The following is a 22,620-nucleotide window of genomic DNA, read 5'->3' on the forward strand; positions in this document are numbered from 1 at the left end:
GAAGTAACTTCACTATATATTTCAGAGGGAGAGGGGGAAGAACTTGTAGAGAGCAATTTATTTGTAATTTGTGGATTGCTATGTATTTTTTTAATGGGGGCTTTAAACTTTTCCTATAAAATTGCTCAAAACCTTTTATATTCTTTTATTACAAAAGGTAAACACATTGATATGGTTAAAATGTAATTTTACCAGATATGAATGTATATAATATTTCTTCGACCTAGAATGTTATATTTGTATTATGTTTCCAGTTATATAAATTGTCATATGCATTTGTTGCTTGATGCTGGAACAACTTCATTAGATAGGACAGATTATATTTATTGTTTTATGAATATTCAAGATCTTGTCTTAAGATCAGAATCCTGTAATCTTTTCATTTTATATTATTCATCAAAAGTGTACCAAATTATAAGCGTCTGTGTGTTATATCAATCTAATTTGATATTAAGGAAATACATAAATTGGAGAAAGAAATGGCCTCCTTTATACATTTTGATGTTTTTGCTGTACCTTCATTTTTTCAGGTCCTTGCTGTCAAATAGGGTCTTTTAGAACTCTTTCTAGGCAGAAAGAAAGATTTTGTAATTTCATTTTTATTTCAGTGAAGTTTTATATAAAGCCTTCATAAAATTTTATATCACAGGTTTTTAGGTGGGAGGAGATCAAATATGTGTGCAATTGGAAATGATTACCAAAAACCCCCCAGAATATTGTCAGATTAGGAGTGAAACTCCTAATATATGATTAGGATTAGTGAAACTCCTAATATAATCCCTGTACTTTCTATTTTGGGTTACTGTTGATGAAGTTAGTTTAATGGAGGTGTCAGCATTAAAAAACACAGTGAAATAGAATAAAAAATATCACAATGCATTACATATAGTAGGGGTATTAACTCATAATTTTGTTTCAGAAAAATGTATGTTTATGTGTACCAGGTCACAGAAGTAAGATGTATTTCTTACTGTGTTTTCAATTACTGTGTTTTCACTGGCCTAGAAAACTCTTTAATTTGTTTTGTTATCTTCCAGCTTTTGTTACCTTATTGAATGGGGAACAAGCCCAGAATGCAATTCAGATGTTTCATCAATATTCTTTTAGAGGAAAAGACTTAATAGTCCAGCTTCAGCCAACAGATGCTTTGCTGTGTATTACCAACCTGCCCATTTCTTTTACATTAGAAGAGTTTGAAGAACTTGTTCGTGCTTATGGAAATATTGAGAGATGTTTTCTGGTCTATAGCGAAGTTACTGGCCATTCCAAAGGCTATGGATTTGTGGAATACATGAAAAAGGACTTTGCTGCAAAGGCTAGATTGGAGCTATTGGGTAAACAGTTGGGAGCATCAGCACTCTTTGCACAATGGATGGATGTTAATCTATTGGCTTCAGAGCTCATTCATTCTAAGTGCCTTTGTATTGATAAACTCCCCAGTGACTACAGGGATTCAGAAGAGCTGTTGCACATTTTTTCCAGTGTCCATAAACCTGTATTTTGCCAGGTAGGTATTTTTAAGAGATTATTGGAAATATTTTAAGATATATACATATGTATCTAATCTACATACACTCACAGATTTATCATGCCTGTATGATTAACACAATGGATAATTTAACTCTGCATTATTCTGTAGGGAAGACTTTGATCTCATGGGAAATTTTAAATCAGTTCCTCTGTTTATGGGCCAAAGTATATTGTTCTGTAGTTAAGTATGCCTTAGCAAATCCATTGCTTACTCATTCACCTCATTCCATCCATTCGTCACTCCATTTTTCCATCAATCCATTCATCTGTCCAACTTCTATTTACCATCTTCTGTGTGCCAGACACTATGCCAAGTGTCGGAAAGGCAGAGAATGGAAAGATACTCTATCTCAATGCCTCACGGTTTTATAGAAGAGATGGGCAAGTAAGCAAATAATTGCAAATCCTATATGAAGAGTGATATAATGGAGGATAGAAAAGTATTATGAAGTTTAAAAGGAATGTGTAGTTCTATCTTAATGTGGTCACGGTAGGTTAGACATCTAGAGAAGATCCTGAAAATTGATAACACTGGCAAGACTTTTCAAGCAGTTTATTATAGTAAAATTAAATGCATTCTAATAAATAAATATATATACAATATATAACTCTTTTCCTTACAGTTTTGATGGCAACTGATCAATTGTTTCTCTCGTTTTTCTCCATTTGTTCCTTCTCCCTTTTCCCTTTTACTGCACTCCCTTCCCATCCATGCTCCTTTTCCTCTTACCGCTCTTGTTTCCTCTCCTCCTTTGTATTTTTCTTTAATCATACATTTGTTGATTTCCTATATTGCAGTAAAAATTTTGGAGTTGGAGTACCTATCTATATATGTATATAATTAAATATTTAATATTAAATATATTAAAATATATATGTTTATTATTTAACTTGATAGTTAAAATTGTATTTATCATGTATAACATGATGTTTTGAAGTATATCTACATTGTGGAATGGCTAAATCGAGCTAATTAACATGTGTATTACCTCACATAGTTATCATTTTTGTGGTAAGAACACTTAACATCCACTCTTGTAGCATTTTTCAAGAATACAATATGTTGTTATTAACTGTAGTCATCATGTTGTCCAAAAGATCTTTTGAACCTGTTTCTCTTATCCAACTGAAACGTTGCATCCTTTGACCAGTATCTCCCCAAGCAGCGACACAAACCGCCCCAGCCCCTAGTATCCACTATTCTACACTATACTTCTACGAGATCAACTTTTTAAGCTTCCACACATGGGTGAAATTTTACAGTAATATATATTTTTAACAATTTTTTTGAGACAGGGTCTTTCTCTGTTGCCCAGGCTGGAATCATGGCCCACAGTAGTCCCACACTCCTGGGTTCAAGCGATCTTACCTCAGCCTCCCAAGTAGCTAGGACTACAAGTCCACATCACTATGCCCAACTATTTTTTAATTTTCTTTTTTTCTAGTAGAGACTGGGTCTCGCTGTATTGCCAGGCTGGTCTCAAACTCCCGGGCTCAAGTGATCCTCCTGCCTTGGCCTCCCAAAGCTCTAGGATTAGCTTATTGATATGTTCTTCTTGAATACTAAGAATTTTATAATGTTGTCATCCTGTGGCCTTTGAGGCCTTTGAAACAGATGTAAAGAGAAAAGCCATTTATCATTAATTGTATTTGAATTGTGAACCCCAGGGTTGGAAGAGCCCTTAGAGATTATCTAGTATAGCTTTACATGTCATAGAAAATATTTGCTACCCTTTTTTTGAGTGACCATTTAGCTTCTGCTAAAATACTTCAAAAGAGTGGAAAATTAACTAGATCACAAGTCAGACCATTGTGTCATTGAATGACTCTCATGTTGAACTGAAATAGCCATCTCTGAAACTGCTGATGCTGTGGACTTAAAATGATTCTGTTTTTTGAAAGACTTAAAATATCATAATTTATACCGGCATGAAGATAATTATAATGAAATAGAATAATAAAAAACTTTATAAAGTTTTCAAAAGATTAATAAAGCAGCTTTGGGATGGTTCTTTATCAGTGGGTCTGTTAACTTTAGGCTCTTTTGCATGGTAGGTTGGCATAGACTGTATTAAAGACACAGCCTTTTACCTTGTGGTCAAGAGACCAAAATGATTAATTAATGGCTTTTACAAACTTGATTTTAAGACCTGGCTTGGATTATAAGAGGAATAGGGTTGTTAGAGAAATGTTTACAAGCCGGGCACGGTGGCTCAAGCCTGTAATCCCAGCACTTTGGGAGGCCGAGACGGGCAGATCACGAGGTCAGGAGATCGAGACCATCCTGGCTAACATGGTGATACCCCGTCTCTACTAAAAATACAAAAAAAAAAACTAGCCGGGCGTGGTGACGGTGCCTGTAGTCCCAGCTACTCGGGAGGCTGAGGCAGGAGAATGGCGGGAACCCGGGAGGTGGAGCTTGCAGTGAGCTGAGATCCGGCCACTGTACTCCAGCCTGGGCGACAGAGCCAGACTCCGTCTCAAAAAAAAAAAAAAAAAAAAAAAGAAAGAGAAATGTTTACAAGAGGTAGATGTTTTTCCTTTACCTGTGTGATTGGAAAAAGCTTTGGGTAGGAAAAGATATTTGATGACAGTTTTTAAAGGAAGAAATAATGTGAAGGAAAAGATAGAAATCTGATCTAAATATACAAGGAAGTAGAAGAAAGATAAGCTTCAAAAACAAGAGAAAAGAAACTGAGAAGGACTGAGAAGTGATTTAGTTGTAATATCAGCTTATGAGATGGCAAACCCAAATAGAAGTATTGGAAATGTGTCTTCTCAAAGACATACTAAGCTGAATTTTGTCATTTATCACTTTATAGCGTGAATGTATTTAAGATAATTCAGACGTGTTCAAAACCTAGAAACGTTTTAGTGTCTTATCTTGTTCTTATTTTTGCTCTTTGTACCAGTCTTTTCAGATCCAGGACTTTAGTATCTTCCTTTACAGTCTTACAGGTGGGTGACTGGAAATAAATCGAGTTCTACATGGCAGGAGTTTATTTAGGGCACATTCAGAAATAAAAGTTGTGTGTTGCTTTTAATAAACCTGGGACACAGTTTTCCTAAATAAGATTTGCCTTGGTATACTTGACTAAATTCCTGGGATCTGCCTAAAATAGTGAAATAAAAATGAAATGTTCCTCCTACCTTCTCTTGATAATACTAACTTTATTTTCCATTGATGTGTGGTCAAATAATTTGTTCAGTATGTTTCACTGTCCATGTACCTGGTGATTTTCTTTTAAGGAAAGCTGTAATTATTGTGTCCTCATATTTCCTATAAATTAACAGTTTATATGTTTCTTAATATGTAGAGACTATTGCCATTTGGGCTTTTACTGTTGAAATAAATAAGGAAATCAAAGAATTGAATAGAAACTTGACAGACTCCTATCTTCCTTACTTCAGGAAGAAGTACATCTCAGCAATTAGTAAACATTTTCATAAAGAAAGAATACGTTATTTCCACCAGTATCATGCTCCAATGCACTTGTTCTTGAATTTGAAAATTATATATTGTAAATAAATGTTTCTAAGTAAAGATCAGAATTACTGTTTAATAGAATGTATTGTATCAGCTTGCACAGGATGAAGGTAATTACGTTGGTGGCTTTGCAGTGGTCGAATATAGCACTGCGGAGCATGCTGAAGAGGTCCAGCAGGCAGCAGATGGTATGACCATCAAGGGCAGCAAAGTCCAGGTTTCCTTCTGTGCCCCCGGAGCGCCAGGGCGAAGTACATTAGCAGCATTGATAGCAGCTCAACGTGTGGTAAGTTTTTTCTCTTTCTTTCTCTTTTTTTAGAGTATAGAAAATTCTAATACTATTTTAATCTATCCAATCTAGCCAAAGTAATTGATTGTCGAGTGCACTGTCATTGCGTTTCCATCACACTGAAGACTTTTCCTTTTTTAAAAAAAGTTAGTTAAATGGTTTCTTTGTTAAGTCAAGCCAGAAGTCATTACCAAAAAAAGAAATTGTGTTTAGTAAAGTGTATTTATCTTGAGAAATTTTCGAAGGAATTCCATTTATTCAGCAAATATTGACTTTCTCTTGTGTTCTAAATTTTGAGTGTAACATGCCTCCTTTTTCTTTTTCTTTTCTTTTTTAAGTTTTGAGATGGAGTTTCACTCTTTCACCCAGGCTGGAGTGCAGTGGCGCGGTCTTGGCTCACTGCAGCCTCTGCCTCCTGGGTTCAAGCAATTCTTCTGCCTCAGTCTCCCAAGTAGCTGGGACTACAGGCACATGCCACCAGGCCCGGCTAATTTTGTATTTTCAGTAGAGACAGGGTGTTGGCCAGGCTGGTCTCGAACTCCTGACCCCAGGTGATCTGCTCACCTCACTCTCCCAAAGTGCTGGGATTACAGGCGTGAGCCACCGCACCCAGCGGCCTCTTTTTTCAAGACGTTTTCAGAGGAAAGTACATGTCTGCTTTTTGCTTACGTGGCACATTGTACTTACTTCTTTATAGTAACTGTCTACTCATTCTTCTCTACTTCTATAGCCTGGAGGATCCTTGGAGATGGAGACTATACCTTCTTCACAGTTTCCACCCTAGTACTTAGCATAGTAAATATTTGTTAATTGAATGAAGGAAGGAATACATTTTTGAAGGAATTGGGAAAGACTTTATGCTGAAGGTGACATTTGAGTGTGACATTAACGAATGGATGAGATATTGACTTGTGTTGATGAGAAGTGAATAGGATTGCCAGAGAAATACAGATTTTTGCTTGAGATACTTACACTAAAATAATCATTCATTGTTTATCTGAACTTCAAATTTAACTGCACATTCTGTATTTTGACTTGCTACATCTGGCAACCCTAAAGAGGGAAAGTGAGTAGCCACTCTAGGTGGAACAGAAACTACTCACACAGTGGTATGAGCTGAATTTACATGCTTGAGGAGTGGTAAGTGGTCTGGTTGCAGAGTGAATATGAGGATGCTTGGATGTTGGCTAATGCCAAAACAAGGGAGACTATTGAGTACTCAGCCAATTACATAGGTATACATGTGCCGTGTTGGTTTGCTGTACCCATCAACTCATCATTACACTGGGCATTTCTCCCAATGCTATCACTCCCCCAGCCCCCCACCCCTCGACAGCCCCGGTGTGATGTTCCCCGCCCTGTGTCCGTGTGTTCTCATTGTTCTATTCCCACCTATGAGTGAGAACATGTGGTGTTTGGTTTTCTGTCCTTGTGTTAGTTTGCTGAGAATGATGGTTTCCAGTTTCATCCATGTCCCTGCAAAGGACATGAACTCATCCTTTTTTATGGCTGCATAGTATTCCCTGCAGACGTTTTCTTTTTTTTTTTTTTTTTTTAAATTATTATTATACTTTAAGTTCTAGGGTGCATGTGCATAACGTGCAGGTTTGTTACATATGTATACTTGTGCCATGTTGGTGTGCTGCACCCATCAACTCGTCAGCACCCATCAACTCGTCATTTACATCAGGTATAACTCCCAGTGCAATCCCTCCCCCCTCCCCCCTCCCCATGATAGGCCCCGGTGTGTGATGTTCCCCTTCCCAAGTCCAAGTGATCTCATTGTTCAGTTCCCACCTATGAGTGAGAACATGCGGTGTTTGGTTTTCTGTTCTTGTGATAGTTTGCTAAGAATGATGGTTTCCAGCTGAATCCATGTCCCTACAAAGGACACAAACTCATCCTTTTTTATGGCTGCATAGTATTCCATGGTGTATATGTGCCGCATTTTCTTAATCCAGTCTGCCACTGATGGACATTTGGGTTGATTCCAAGTCTTTGCTATTGTGAATAGTGCCGCAATAAACATACGTGTGCATGTGTCTTTATAGCAGCATGATTTATAATCCTTTGTGTATATACCCAGTAATGGGATGGCTGGGTCATATGGTACATCTAGTTCTAGATCCTTGAGGAATCGCCATACTGTTTTCCATAATGGTTGAACTAGTTTACAATCCCAGCAACAGTGTAAAAGTGTTCCTATTTCTCCACATCCTCTCCAGCACCTGTTGTTTCCTGACTTTTTAATGATTGCCATTCTAACTGGTGTGAGATGGTATCTCATTGTGGTTTTGATTTGCATTTCTCTGATGGCCAGCGATGATGAGCATTTTTTCATGTGTCTGTTGGCTGTATGAATGTCTACTTTTGAGAAATGTCTGTTCATATCCTTTGCCCACTTTTTGATGGGGTTGTTTTTTTCTTGTAAATTTGTTTGAGTTCTTTGTAGGTTCTGGATATTAGCCTTTTGTCAGATGAGTAGATTGCAAAAATTTTCTCCCATTCTGTAGGTTGCCTGTTCACTCTGATGGTAGTTTCTTTTGCTGTGCAGAAGCTCTTTAGTTTAATGAGATCCCATTTGTCAATTTTGGCTTTTCCTGCAGACGTTTTCTTAATCCAGTCTATCGTTGATGGACATTTGGGTTAGCCCCAAGTCTTTGCTATTGTGAATAGTGCCACAATAAACATACGTGTGCATGTGTCTTTATAGTAGAATGATTTATAATCCTTTGGGTATATACCCAGTAATGGGATGGCTGGGTCAAATGGTATTTCTAGTTCTAGATCCTTGAGGACTTGCCACACTGTCTTCTACAGTGGTTGAACTAATTTACACTCCCACCAACAATGTAAAAGCATTCCTATTTCTCCACATCCTCTCCAGCATCTGTTGTTTCCTGACTTTTTAATGATCATCACTCTAACTGGCGTGAGACCATATCTCACTGTGATTTTGATTTGCATTTCTCTGATGACCAGTGATGATGAGCAGTTTTTCATGTGTCTGTTGGCTGCATAAATGCCTTCTTTTGAGAAGTGTCTGTTCATACCCTTTGCCCACTTTTTGATGGGGTTGATTTTTTTCTTGTAAATTTGTTTAAGTTTTTTGTAGATTCTGGATGTATTAGCTCTTTGTCAGATGGGTAGACTGCAAAATTTTTCTCCTGTTCTGTAGGTTGCCTGTTCACTCTGATGGTAGTTTCTTTTAATGCCCTAGAAGAAAATCTAGGCCATACCATTCAGGACATAGGCATGGGCAAAGACTTCATGACTAAAACACCAAAAGCAATGGCAACGAAAGCCAAAATAGACAAATGGGATCTAATTAAACTAAAGAGCTTTTGCACAGCAAAAGATACTGGGGTTTATAACCAGAGTTGCTTGAAGAATTAGGCCTCACTTGTTGTCACCATTTCTTAATTTCCCATTTCCCTCTCAAGTCTAATGCAATGTAGTTTCTGCCTCCACTATTCAAGTGAATCTGTTCTCATTAAGTTAATGGGGGTTTTTAAATATTCAGATCTAGTGATTACATTTCAGTCTTTTATTGGTTGGTCCCTTTGCAACATTTAAAACCTTCTACTGACTGGGCACGGTGGCTCATGCCAGTAATCCAAGCACTTTGGGAGGCCAAGGTGGAAGGATTGTTTGAACCCAGGAGCTCGAGACTAGTCTGGGAAACATGGTGAAGCCCCTGTCTCTACAAAAAGTTAGCTAGACTTAGTGGTTTGCACCTGTTAGTCCCAGCTACTTGGGAGGCTGAGGTGGGAGAATAACCTGAGCCCAGGAGTTTGAGGCTACAGTGAGGTGTGATTATACCACTGCACTCCAGCCTGGGTGACAAAGCAAGACCCTGTCTCAAAAACAAAACAAAAAAAACTCTCTACTACCTTGAATTCTGCCACACCATTCATTTTCCTATCTGCCTGTGTGTTCTTTCCCTAACTTATTTTTCCCCCTAAGAGCTGATATCAGTAGATTTCCGTATTTGGCCTTCTCATTTTCTTCCTGTTTTATATGCCTATTAGTGATTACTTCCAAGCATATAATTTCAGACCAAACTGCTCTCAGTACTAAATTAATATATCCAAAGGATTCTTAGACATTCCCACTTCATGCTATGTAAATAGTTAAATTTCACCATTTCAAAGAAGACTATTTTTTTCTGGGACTTGCTTTTCTATGTTCTGTAATATCTATATATGGCATCAGTTCATCCAAACTAGAACTATGTGAATCAAAAACTCAGTTAATTGTGATTGGTCTCCCTCACCCACTTTCTAATGTAAATGTCAGAAATACTAGCACATCATTTCAATTTCACCTCCTAAGATCTCTCAAATCCTTGGGACCTTGTCAGCATCTTGACTACTTCACTCAGAATCTTATCTTTTCTCACCTCTCTGATTAGAATAATTCCCTACGTGGTCCCATGTCATTAGTCTTTCCCCTTCTAATCCATCTTGCACAGTGCACAGGAGAGATCTTTCTCATCCTCAAATCAGCTTATGTCATTCTCTGGCTTAATATTCTTTAATGCCTGCTTAAGTTCACCTTCCTTAGCATGGCATGCAGGCCCTTTACGGTCAGATAGTAGTGACAGTGAGAAATCTCAGTCTTAAAAATAAGGTATTCTAGATAACGTTTTCTATAGGTTTTTGGTACATATCCTTTGGAAATACCAAGTTTTCTGAGTTTTTTTTAATATCATAAATAGGTGCTGAACTTTATCAGAATATTTCTACAACTATTGAGATAATCGTGATTTCTCCTTAAGTTCATTAGTGTCGTTTGAGAGTTACACATTCTATCTTTATCCTGCTGGTGATTGTCCCTGTCCCTAACTTTTTTTTTTTTTTTTTTTTTAATAGAGTCTTACTTTGTTGTTCAGGCTGGAGTGCGTGGCACAATCTTGGCTCACTGCAACCTCTGCCTGCCAGGTTCAAGCGATTCCCGTGACTCAGCCACCTGAGTAGCGGAATTACAGGCATGCACCACCATGTCCAGCTAATTTTTGTATTTTTAGTAGAGACAGGGTTTCACCATGTTGGCCAGACGGGTCTTGAACTCCTGACCTCAAGCGATCTGCCTACCTCAGCCTCCCGAAGTGCTGGGATTACAGGGGTGAGCCACTGTGCCCGGCCAATTGTCCCTAACTTTTTAACATGCATAGGTTTATCAGAACTTCTGTCTACCCACTTGTTCTCACCTCCATCTGCTTCCTCCTTCCTACCATACCTATCATCATATTGGTGTCTACATTTTTACATTAGGATAGTCTTAAATGTTTTTGGGTGTTTTTTATGGTTGTGTCTTTGTATATAAGATTAAAATTACGATATTGTATGCCTCAATTTCAACATATTATATAATAACATCTTGCATTTATTTCTTTTCTCGCTGGATTACTTCCTCCTAGGACATTTCGAAAGATGGTATTCTTGTGGTAAAAACTTGAGAACTTGTATAGTTGAGAATATTTTTATTTCTTTGTGATATTAAATAACTTAGATGAATTTAAAAATCTAGGCTCAGAGTTCTTTTCTTACAATACTTTGAAAATATTAATTCATTATCTTCTTGAATCTAGTGTTGATGCTTTGAGAAAGAAGATTATATTGGTTTGTTCCTTGTTCCTTTAGAGATATGTTCTTTTTAAATGGAAGCTTTTAGAAGGTTTTCTGTTGTTGTTATTGGCTGTGATGTTCTTAAATGTCACACAAAGAAATGTGACTAAGTGTGTTTTTTCTTTAGAAATCATGTTTGGGAGACTGTGAACCCTTTCACTCTATGCTCTTCAATTGTTCTTTAATAATGGGAAATTTCTCAGCCATTATTTCTTCAAAGATCTTATTTTCTTCTCCTTCAGGGACTTCTAATATCACAGGTGTTGATGCTTCTACCTCCATTTTCTTTGTCACCTTGCTTTTTCTTGTTTGTTGGAATTTTCAGTTTCTTTAACTGGATCTTTAAGATCACTGTTTTGGGCCAGGTGCGGTAGCTCATGTCTGTAATCCCAGCACTTTGGGAGGCCAAGGCAGGTGGATCACCTGAGGTCAGGAGTTCGAGACCAGCCTGGCCAACATGGCGAAACTTGGTCTCTACTAAAAATACAAAAAAAAAAAAAAAAGCCAGGCGTGGTGGCAGGCACCTGTAATCCCAACTACTTGGGAGGCTAAGGCAGGAGAATTGCTTGAACCCGGGAGGCAGAGGTTGCAGTGAGCCGAGATCATGCCATTTCACTCCAGACTGGGCAACACAGCGAGACTCTGAGATCTCAAAAAAAAAAAAATTACTATTTTGTTTTTTAGTCACATGTATTCTGCTATTTAACCTATCTGTTAAAGCACAGGGTAATAATAATGCTTCATGAATTCCTTCAGTTTCTTTATCTATAGAATGGAGATAATACCAACTTTATAGAATTGGCTTTTTGAGGATTAAATGATCTAATTCATGTAAAGTGTTTAGAACAATGCCAAGTCTATAGTAAGTGAGGGCTGCTATTATTTTTTCTCAATACTTATGTTTTTCATAATCTAGCATTTCTCAGTGGTTATTCTTTATAACTGCTTGTCCTTCCTTCATGTTATGAGTAAAAATCCATTTTATTTTTGTAATGTCTATTACATTTATTTGACATTCTTATTATTTCCCATTCATGATTCTGCTTTCCGTCTTATAGGTGGTTCAGTTTGTTGCTTTTATTTTTTAGTGACTGCATTCTCCAAATGTCGAGCTATTTTTCTTTTGAATGTATGAATATAAATTTCCTGTGGGGGCTATCACCTTTCTGTATGTCACTGTTTAGAGGTTGTGGGGAGGGGGATGGACAGGGAAGCTAAAGCCTGGTCTTAGCTAGGGTTTAGGGAAGGCAGGCAAGGACCTCAGGGCAGAGAAGTTCTGCCTTCACCATCTAGGCTTGAGCCCAGCACTTTTCCTACCCCAGCCAGGCAGCCCTGCACCTTAGAGAGCCTCTCTTCATTTCCATTTCCACCCCTGCTCTTTTCCAGGTTCTTCCTTCCTCCGCTATAATTCTTCTATCCTGCAGAGTGGGTGTGGGAGGACCTGAGAAGGTCGGGGAGGTGGGAAGGTTTTCAGTGACCAGCTGGTCTGCCCGCCTAGTGTTATCTTGTCCCCATTGTCTCTGCACTTGCGTGCCATCCTGCTGTTCGTTGGTCCTATGGCTGTCACTGGGGTGATGCTGCTGTTTTCCCACCTTGCTGTCCTGGCCAAGAAAGCCACGCTCTCTGAAGGCAAACACAACTCAAAAGCCCTTCCCTGAATTATCCTGTGTGTGGACCCATGCACTCTCATGCTCTCTGCTGATGTTTACCTTCACATCTTCTATCTCCCTAGGGTTTTCTCACAGGCTTTATGTCAGTTTCTTGGATGCATCACCTTCTCCCTCTCAATTTCGCAGTATCTGGGTTGGCAAAAGTTTCCAGTTGTCCTTGTCAGTTCTCCATTTTCTCATAGCTAAAAGTTTTTATCTTTTATGTAATTATATGTATTAATATCCCCGTCCATCAAGCTGGTTTTTAAAACTGAAAATTATTTCATCTTTTTAGGAAACTACTCGATTGCATGTATGTAAGGCCAGCTCATTTTAATCTCATACTAAATTAATCAAGTAAAGACCTTTATAAAAGAGAAGATTTTGGGCCAGGCGTGGTGGCTAATGCCTGTAATCCCAGTACTTTGGGAGGCCGAGGCGGGTGGATCACGAGGTCAGGAGATCAAGACCATCCTGGCTAACACAGTGAAACCCCATCTCTACTAAAAATACAAAAAATTGGCTGGGCATGGCGGCGGGCGCCTGTAGTCCCAGCTACTTGGGAGGCTGAGGCAGGAGAATGGTGTGAACTCGGGAGGTGGAGCTTGCAGTGAGCCGAGATGGCGCCGCTGCACTCCAGCCTGGGCAACAGAGTGAGACTCGTCTCAAAAAATAAAATAAAATAAAATAATAAGAAGATTTTGAATTATAAGGCAACCCACATTATTAAACTTCATTTTATTTTTATTTGAAGTTTTTATTTGTAAAATATAGAAACAGGGTTTCACTGTGTCACCCAGGCTGATCTTGATCTCTTGGGCTCAAGTGATCCTCCCACCTCAGCGTCCCAAAGTGCCACAATTACAGGTGTGAGCCACTTTGCCTGGCCAATTAAACTTTAAATCAACATTATAGGAAGGCTCTTCTGTAGTATCAAAGTATTCATATTGTGTTAACAAGTTATTAATAACTTAAGATTCCCTTGTCATCCTTCTATTTGTATGATATGATGAGACTCATTGTACTAAATTGTCAGTCCTCTTAAAGCCAGTTGGTATTTACTTGAGACGTTCTATGAGGATTTTTTGCTGTATGTGTAATTGAGAACTGTGGTAGAGAGTATAAAATAGATATATAATATAAATCAAATTATGTTTAATATAAAATAGATCTTGTCAGATGAATGAGAATTTCTAGAAGAAAGCCTTTGAAATTATGTCTTTTGTACTTATGCTTGTTCTAATGTTTCTTATTTCTATATTCATTGCAGATGCACAGTAATCAAAAGGGCTTACTTCCAGAGCCAAATCCAGTACAAATTATGAAAAGTTTAAACAACCCTGCCATGTTGCAAGTTCTTCTACAGCCCCAGTTATGTGGACGAGCTGTTAAACCAGGTATGGACCATGTATGTATACTGATTAAAGAATGTTAGCATGAAGTTAATTTTTTCACATGTGAAATATGAAAAAATACATTTATTTGTGAAAAATATACTTAAATTAGTATAAAAATTTAAAAATTTTTCTAGGACCTGCTAATGAATTTTAATCAATAATCTGAGGTGATATATTTTGACTATTTTTGATATATACAATCTGCTTATGTGGGTTTTTTTTACTATTAATAAATGCTAAATATCAAACCTTCTCTTTAGCTCTTAGTAGACATGAATTTGTAGACCAAGGTAATAGTTAACACACTACATTGTTATAACCTGTATGCACAAAGAATTAATACTTTTCTATCTAATATTTTTAGCAGAATTATTTTGTTGAAAAGTGCCAAATTTTTGTTTCCTCTTTGTTCTTCCCCTTTTTGTTGTAAAATTGTTTCACTTTGTAGCAAATGATGAAAACATTATTATTTTCTAAGTATTATGCAAATCTTTATAATATCAGTATACATTAAATATCTACCTATTTAGTATTCTTTCTGTAGTAAGAGCTTACCTTCTGTGTATTTTGAAATGCACAACTTTTTATGTACAAAAGTGTCTGTTTTAGCATTATGAGGAAATGAATGCCTATACATTGGTCTCCCCTTATCTGTGTTCTTGTGTTCCACAGTTTAGTTACCTGCAGTCTGAAAATATTAAGTGGAACATTCCAAAAATAAACTACTTATAAGTTTTAAATTGCATGCTGCCCTGAGTAGTGTGATGAAATGTTTTGCTCTTCTGCTTCTCCTGCCTTGGCTATGAATTATCCCTCTGTCCAGTATACCTACTCTGTATATGTTACCCACCCATTAATCACTTAGTAGCCATCTTGGTTAGTTATCACATCACCTGTCATGGTATTGTAGTGCTTATGTTCAAGTAACCCTTATTTTCTTTAATAATGGCCCCAAAGCACAAGAGTAGTGATGCTGGCAGTTTGGATATGACAAAGAGAAGCTGCAAAGTACATCCTTTCAGTGAAAAGGTTAAAACGTTTCCAACTTAATAAGGGAAAACAAAATGTGTGCTAAAATTGCTAAGATCTGCAGTAAGAATGAATTTTCTATCCACGAAATTGTGAAGAAGGAAAAAGAAATTTGAACATAGCATATATAAGGTTTGGTACTATTTATGGTTTCAGGCATCCACTGGGGGTCTTGGAACATATCGCTCGCTGATAAGGGGGATCTACTGTATTCAACATTTAAGTTCAGAGCAAATATGTGTAGAGCAAATATATTAAATTCATTTATTATGTTTCCATCCCAACTGGTCTCACACCAGCTCACCTGCTGCATTTCAATTCTGGCAGTAACTACCTGGAGTTAGCACAGACCCCACAAGTTAAGAGCTCAATCTTCCATATGGCTACCCCCACTTTAGACCTTGACGCAAGTTCAGGGGATTTTCCAGGCCATGTGCACTTCTGACCAGCTAACTACAAATTTGCGAGTTCCCACAATGCCCTCAGGTTCAATAGTTCAATAGAATGGCTCACAGAACTTACAAAAGCACTCTGCTTATGAGTACATAAGGACAGAGGCAAGGGAAGATACACTTAGGGAAAAGTCTTGGAGGGTCTTGAATGCAGAGCTTCTGTGTCCTCTACCCATCAAATCAGGCCATGTCGCCCTCCCAACACATCAATATGTTTTCCATCTGGGGATCTCTACTGAACCTCGATGTCCAGAGTTTTTATTGGAGTTTCACTATGTCGGTGTGATTGATGGGCCCCATGATAGAACTCAGTCTCTACTTTGCTTCCATTCCCTGGAAGTTAGAAGGTCAGGCTGATATCCCATGGTGCAAAGCTCCACCTCTCCTTATAGAGTTGGTCTTTTGGCACAGCCGGCCCTCATCCGGAAGCTATCTATAGGTCCATAATGAGTTACCTCAGTAGCATATCAAAGACACTCCTGTAACTCAGGAAAATCCAAGGATTTAGAGTCTCCCTCTCAGGAACCAGGGACAAAGGCCAGTCAAATTCTTTATTATACAACAGTATTCATATTAAGTACTACATATAATTATTTGTGTATAAGAAGCAGCTTTGGTAGTTTTCTGGCTCAGGCTATTATGCAATTAGATATCTCTTTTACAATTTTAATGGTGTAGAGATACTCTTTTTTGTCTTGACAACATGAAGGATTAGAAGCTTATTACTTCCCAAGGCAGCCTATTCCCTGGTTTGACAGTTTCATTTACTGGAAAGTTTTTATATTACTAATATAAGCAATTTTTAGCCACTTATTCTGGTTCTACCTCTGAAGAAATACAGGATAAATGTATTCCTTCTTGCATAATAAAAGCCTCCTAATATTTGAAGACAACTACCGTGAAACCTCAGTCATTTTTTATTTTCCCTGTCTTCTTTTCTCCAGACCAGTTCTTTTTTTTACAATGCAACTTTATCAGTAAAATAAATTTCGAGCAGAGCCCCAATATATACCATAAATGTAAAAGATGTCAATTAAACAGATGAACCATTGTCAATCCATATATTTAGAAATGATCAAATCTAATGTTTTCCTTTTTAAGATGAAAGTAAACATAAATAGAGGTGGTATTTTTTTCTGCAGCTCTCTTTTTATGCATCTTATATCTCTTTGCAGATTACAGTTCTGTATTTGACTTTCCATAACATGTCACAGGACATGTGCTTTAAATCCCCCACAAGTTGTTCTCTTGTAGATGTAGTCTAGGTCTTCCGGGTTGTACCAAAATATGATGTACACAGACACAAACATACTCTGTAGATTGGTTTTGATTAGCACAGAATGCAGTGGGATTTCCTTCCTATTATCATTATATTTCCCTTAATGCAGTCCAAGATTATGTATTAGTGTCTAAAGCATACCACATTCTTAGGTCTTTTAGAAAGTATCATCTGCCTCTTTGGACTCTGGGCTATCTTTACTAATTCCTCTCAAGTATTATTTTTGTCTCTTCTTTTCATCTAAGACTAAATATTCTCCACTCTGCTGTTCTACTCAGATTAATGTATGGCCATATGGCAGTAGGCTTCTTTATGCTTAGCGCTTTCTCGATTTTAAGTAAGATGTTTGAATATTACACTGATGCAGAAGTTATTTCATCAAGCATAGCTTTTTCTTGTGTGGGGTGGAAAGGGAAGAGGATTAAATCATTGCCTCACTTGAGCACATACATAGCTGGAAAATGTGTGGAAAGTTTCTTGATGTTGAGAAAAAGTGTCTTGTTAATAAATTCCATTTATTTTTCTTTTACTATGTCCTTTACTGTATCTTAACTGTAACCTTGCTATATCCTGAACTCCTCACAGAGGCCTTCTCTGAGCCAACTAAATTAATGATAAAGAATTGTAATTCTTGGCTGGGCACTGTAGTTCACGCCTATAATCCCAGCACTTTGGGACACTGAGGTGGGCAGATCACCTGAGGTCAGGAGTTCAAGATCAGCCTGGCCAACGTGGCGAAACCCCATCTCTACTAAAAGTACAAAAATTAGCTGGGCATGGTGGCATGCACTTGTAGTCTCAGCTACTTGGGAGGCTGAGGCAGGAGAATGACTTGAACCCTGGAGGCGGAGGTTGCAGTGAGCCAAGATTGTGCCACTGTACTCTGGCCTGGGCAACAGAGCGAGACTCCATCTCAAAAAAAAAAAAAAAAAAGAATTATAATTCTTATGCCCTTGCCCTGCTTCTTTATCATTGTATAATTTTAAAAACAACTGACATATACTATACATGTATTTATTTATTGTCTATTTCTACCACTAAAATGGAAACTCCAACTGCTATTAGATTAATTTCCCTCCCAGGTCCAATTTTGATTATGTTACTCTGACTAAGCTGATCTTTTCTCTTCAATCTAGACCTTTTAACTGCCTTCAAAAATACAATAAATATAATTATTCTAGACTTTTTTCTTTATGTGTGTACGTTCCTAATTTATTATGTAATCACTTGATAGTATAAACTGTATTTTTAAACAGCTTTAATTTAGGTATAGTTGATGTACATTAAACTATAGGTATTTAAAGTGTACGAATTGATACATTTTGATGTTATGTATATATTCATGAAATCTTTACCACAATCAAATAATAGACATATAAATTACCCTCCAAAGCTTCCTTTTGTGCATTTGTAATCCATCCACTACCCTGTCCCCAGGAAACCACTGATCTGCTTTCTGTCACTACAGTTTGTATTTTGTAGAAACTGGTATAAAAGGAATCACACAGTCTGTACTGTTTGGCTTCATTCACTTAGCTTACTGTTTTGAGATTCGTTCATGTTGTTACATGGATTAGTAGTAGTATTTCTTTTTATTCCCGAGTAGTATTTCATTCTATAATTTGCTTATTCATTGATTTGTTGATGGACATCTGGATTATTTCCAGTTCAAGGCCATTACAAATGAAATCTCTATGGACACTTGTGTACTAGTCTTTATGCTTTTATTTCTTATGCTTTTATTCTCTTTGATAAATAACTATCTGTGGAATGGCTGAGTCATATGATAGATATATGTTTAAGTGGTGAGAAACTGCCTAGCTGTTTTCCAATGTGGTTGAGCCATTTGACATATTCACCATCAGTTTCTAGGGCTCCAGTTTGCTCAGTATCCCCGCCACTACTTGATCTGTTGGTCTTTTTAATCTTAGCCTTTCTAGTGGATGTATAGTGCTCTCTTACTGTGGTTTTAATTTGAATATTTCTTTTGACTAATGATTTTGAGCATCTTTTATTGTGCTTATTTGTCATCTTTATATCTTTGATGATATGTCTTTTCAAATATTTTGTACGTGTTAAAACTGAGTTGTTTGTCTTCTTATCAAGTTGTAAGAGTGCTTTTTAATATTACATACAAGTAGTCTGTTGGATATATGGTTTGCAAATATTTTTAACAGTGTCTTTTGAAGAGCAAAATGTTTTATTTTGACAAAATCCAATTTATTATTTTTTCTTTTATAATTTGTACTTCCTATGTCATATTTGAGAAATCTTTGCCAATTTCAGGTTTTCTAAGATTTTCTTGTATGTTTTCTTGGAGAAAGTTTTATAATTTTAATCCCTATATTTAGGTCTATGATCTATTTTGAGTGAATTTTAGTTTATAGTATGAGGTAAGAGTCCAGATGTTTTTTGTTTACGTATAGTTATACAGTTATTCCAGTATCATTTGTTTAAAAAGCTTATGTTTCATTGAATATTTTGACATTTGCCAAAAATCAGTTACCATATATGCATGAGTCTATAACTAAACTCTGTTCATTGATCTAAATGTCTGTCTTTATAAAGTACTGTCTTTATATCAATACTGTCTGTATACCAAAGTACGTGTGTAATAAATCCTGAAATCAGTTAGTATAAGCTTCAACTTTATTCTTCTTTTTCAAAGTTGTTTTGGCTATTCCAGGTTCTTTGCATTGGCTTATAAATTTTAGAATCAGAGTGCCAATTTCTATGAAAAATGTCAGCTGGGATTTTGATTAAGATTGTGTTGATTTGTATGCTAATTTAGGCAGAATTCACAACAATTCTGAGGCTTCTGATTGATAAGTATGGTATATCTTTTCAATTATTTTGAGGCAATATTTTATTTCTCCCAACAATGTTTTATTGTTTTCAGAATACGAATCTTATACATCTTTGGTCAGATTTATTCACAGTATTTCATATTTTTTGATGTTATTTTAAATGGTACTGCTGTCTTAATTTCAATGTCCTATTGCTAGTTGTTAGCATATAGAAGTATAACTGATTAAATACATATTTATCTTACATCCTACAGTCTCGCTAAACTCACTTATTATTTCTAGTAGGTTTTTGTTGGGATTTTCTATGTAGGTGATTATGTTATCTACAAATAAACACAATTTTACTTCTTTCTTTCCAACATATATGGCTTCTATTTTTTTCCTTGCTTTTTTGCATTAGATAGAAATTCCACTGTAATTGTGCACAGAACTGGTGAGAGCAGACATCCTTGCCTCATTTCTGATCTCATGGAGAAGGCATTCATTCTTTGATTATTAAGTATTATCTTAGCTAGAGTTTTTTCACAGATTTCTTTTATTAAGCTGGGGAATTTGCCATCTATTTCTAATTGCCGAGTTTTAGCATGATGATTGCTGGAATTTGTTGAATGCTTTCTCCATATATCGAGATGATCATATACTTTTCCTGTCTGTTAACATGATATATTACATTGATGATTTTTGAATGTTATATCAACCTTTTATTCTTAGGATAAACCTCACTTAGTTATAGCATATTATAATCTTTTTATATATTGTTGAATTTGATTTAATAACACTTAGTTTGAAATTTTTGCACCTATGTTTATGAGGTATATTGGTCTGTAGTTTTCTTCCTTTGTAATGTATTTTCTGGTTTTGTTATGCTGCCCTCATGGAACAATTTGGAAAATATTCCCTCTCTTCAGTCATCAGAAGAGTTTGTGTTCAGTGCTATTATTTCTTGCTCATATGTTTGGTAGAATTCGCTAGTGAAATCAGCTGTGTTGAATTTTTTAAGGAAGATTTTTACACATTTAATTTCTTTAACATATAAGAGCTATTTCAGGATATTGTTGTTCTTAAGTGAGCTTTACTAGTTTGTATCTTTCAAGGATATTATCTATTTTGTGTAAGTTATCAAATTTATTGGCATAACATTGTTCATAGTATTTCCTTATTGTTCTTTAATCTCTGCAGGATCTATAGTGATGGCTCTTTCACATTCCTGATTATTTTTGTCTTCTCTCTTTCTTCCTGATAAGTCTGGCAAAAGGTTTATCAGTATTACTGATTGTTCCAGGGAGCTGGCTTTTGTTTTCATTGACTTTCTCTGGTTGTTGTCTGTTTTTTATTTCATTGATTTCCACTTTATTTCTCTCTGCTTACTTTGGACATATTTTGTTCTTCCTTTTCTGGTTTTTTAAAGTAAAACTAGATTATTCACTTGAGACCTTTCTTTTAATGTGTTTAGTATTACACATTCCCTTCTAAACACTGTATCTCATAAATTTTGAATGTTATATTATTTTCATTCATTTCAAAATACTTTTTGGTTTCCATTTTGATTTATTTGGTCCATTGGTTACTTGTAAGTGTCACTTAAGTTCCAAAATTTGGAGATTTTCTAGGTTTTTTTTGTTATTGATACCTAATTTAATTCACTTGTATTCAGAGAAGATACTTTGTACAACTTAAATTTATAAATTAGAATTTAGACTTGTTTCATGGTTCAGAATACAGGCTGTATTGGCAAATATTCCATGGACACTTGAGAAGAATGTGTATTCTGCTCTTACTGGATGTGGAGTGTTCTATACATGTCAGTTAGATCAACATGGTTGATAGTGTTCATGTCTCCTATATCCTTACTGATCTTTTGTCAACTTATTCTATCAATTATACTGAGGAGAGGATGGGGCATAATGGGAGTCCTAGCCATAAGCAAAGGGTAAGAGCAGGTAGGCAAGATGCTATGGACATTTTCAGACTGTTTTTATTCTGATTGTTGTTTCTGTTGTTGTTATAAACTGGAAGATACTGTGTTCAGTAAAAGCTGTGAAGAAAAATATATTTCAGTGTTTTATAGTAAAATGCAATGATGATCTGAAAAAGAAGAGAAGTTGTTGAAATTTTTAATCATAATTTTGGGTTTGTCTGCTTTTCCTTTCAGTTCTGTGAATTTTGCTTCATATATTTTGAAACTTTGTTATTTGGTGTACAAACATTTAAGATTGTTGCATCCTTTTGATTAATTGGCCCATTTATCATTACAAAATGGTGATCTTTATCCCTGGTAATATCCTTTGCTCTGGATTTTTTTATATTAAGATAGCCACCAGCTTTTAAAAATTAATATTAACATATCTATCCATAGATGTTTATATGTTTAATAAAATATATTTTAAGTTGCCAAGTGGGTTTCTGTTTTCTATTATCTTGGAAAATCCTTTTCTGATATTTGCAGTGTTACTACTAGCTACTTCATCAATAATGTGTGACTTTTTTTTTTTTTTTTTTTTTTGAGACGGAGTCTCGCTCTGTCGCCCAAGCTGGAGTGCAGTGGCCGGATCTCAGCTCACTGCAAGCTCCGCCTCCCGGGTTCACGCCATTCTCCTGCCTCAGCCTCCCGAGTAGCTGGGATTACAGGTGCCGCCACCTCGCCCGGCTAGTTTTTTTGTATTTTTTAGTAGAGACGGGGTTTCACCGTGTTAGCCAGGATGGTCTCGATCTCCTGACCTCGTGATCCGCCCGTCTCGGCCTCCCAAAGTGCTGGGATTACAGGCTTGAGCCACCGCGCCGGGCAATAATGTGTGACTTTAAAGTAATGTAGTTTTAAAAATGTTTTGATATCTATTATTTGTGGTTTCCATAATAGTTTTTTGAGGGAAGAGACTTCTATTAATCTTTCATAGATAATACATCTAGAGCTTTGTAATTTAGATGTATTTCCCCAGGTGGTCATTAATTTAACAAGAAGGGATGTGTCTTAAAAGCTCTGCTTTTTGTACTTCAACTACAGAATTAAAAAAAAATTAACTCCTCCACTCAAGTTCTTGTCGTTAAAAAATTTTTAATTGACATGTAATAAT

The 22,620-nt window shown here is 36.4% G+C and overlaps 1 protein-coding gene across 2 annotated transcripts in view; it reads left to right on the top strand.

The window, feature by feature from the left end:
- RAVER2 (ribonucleoprotein, PTB binding 2) overlaps window positions 1-22,620 on the top strand; it is an 84,605-nt gene that overhangs the window by 28,925 nt on the left and 33,060 nt on the right. For both annotated transcript variants that reach the window (XM_025379225.1, XM_025379234.1), the window contains exons 3-5: window positions 1,038-1,507; window positions 5,112-5,303; window positions 13,856-13,982. In XM_025379225.1, coding sequence (XP_025235010.1) covers window positions 1,038-1,507; window positions 5,112-5,303; window positions 13,856-13,982 — 789 coding nt within the window. The remainder of the gene's footprint in view (window positions 1-1,037; window positions 1,508-5,111; window positions 5,304-13,855; window positions 13,983-22,620) is intronic.

Source organism: Theropithecus gelada, chromosome 1, assembly GCF_003255815.1.
Source record: "Theropithecus gelada isolate Dixy chromosome 1, Tgel_1.0, whole genome shotgun sequence".
NCBI classification, from domain to species: domain Eukaryota; kingdom Metazoa; phylum Chordata; class Mammalia; order Primates; family Cercopithecidae; genus Theropithecus; species Theropithecus gelada.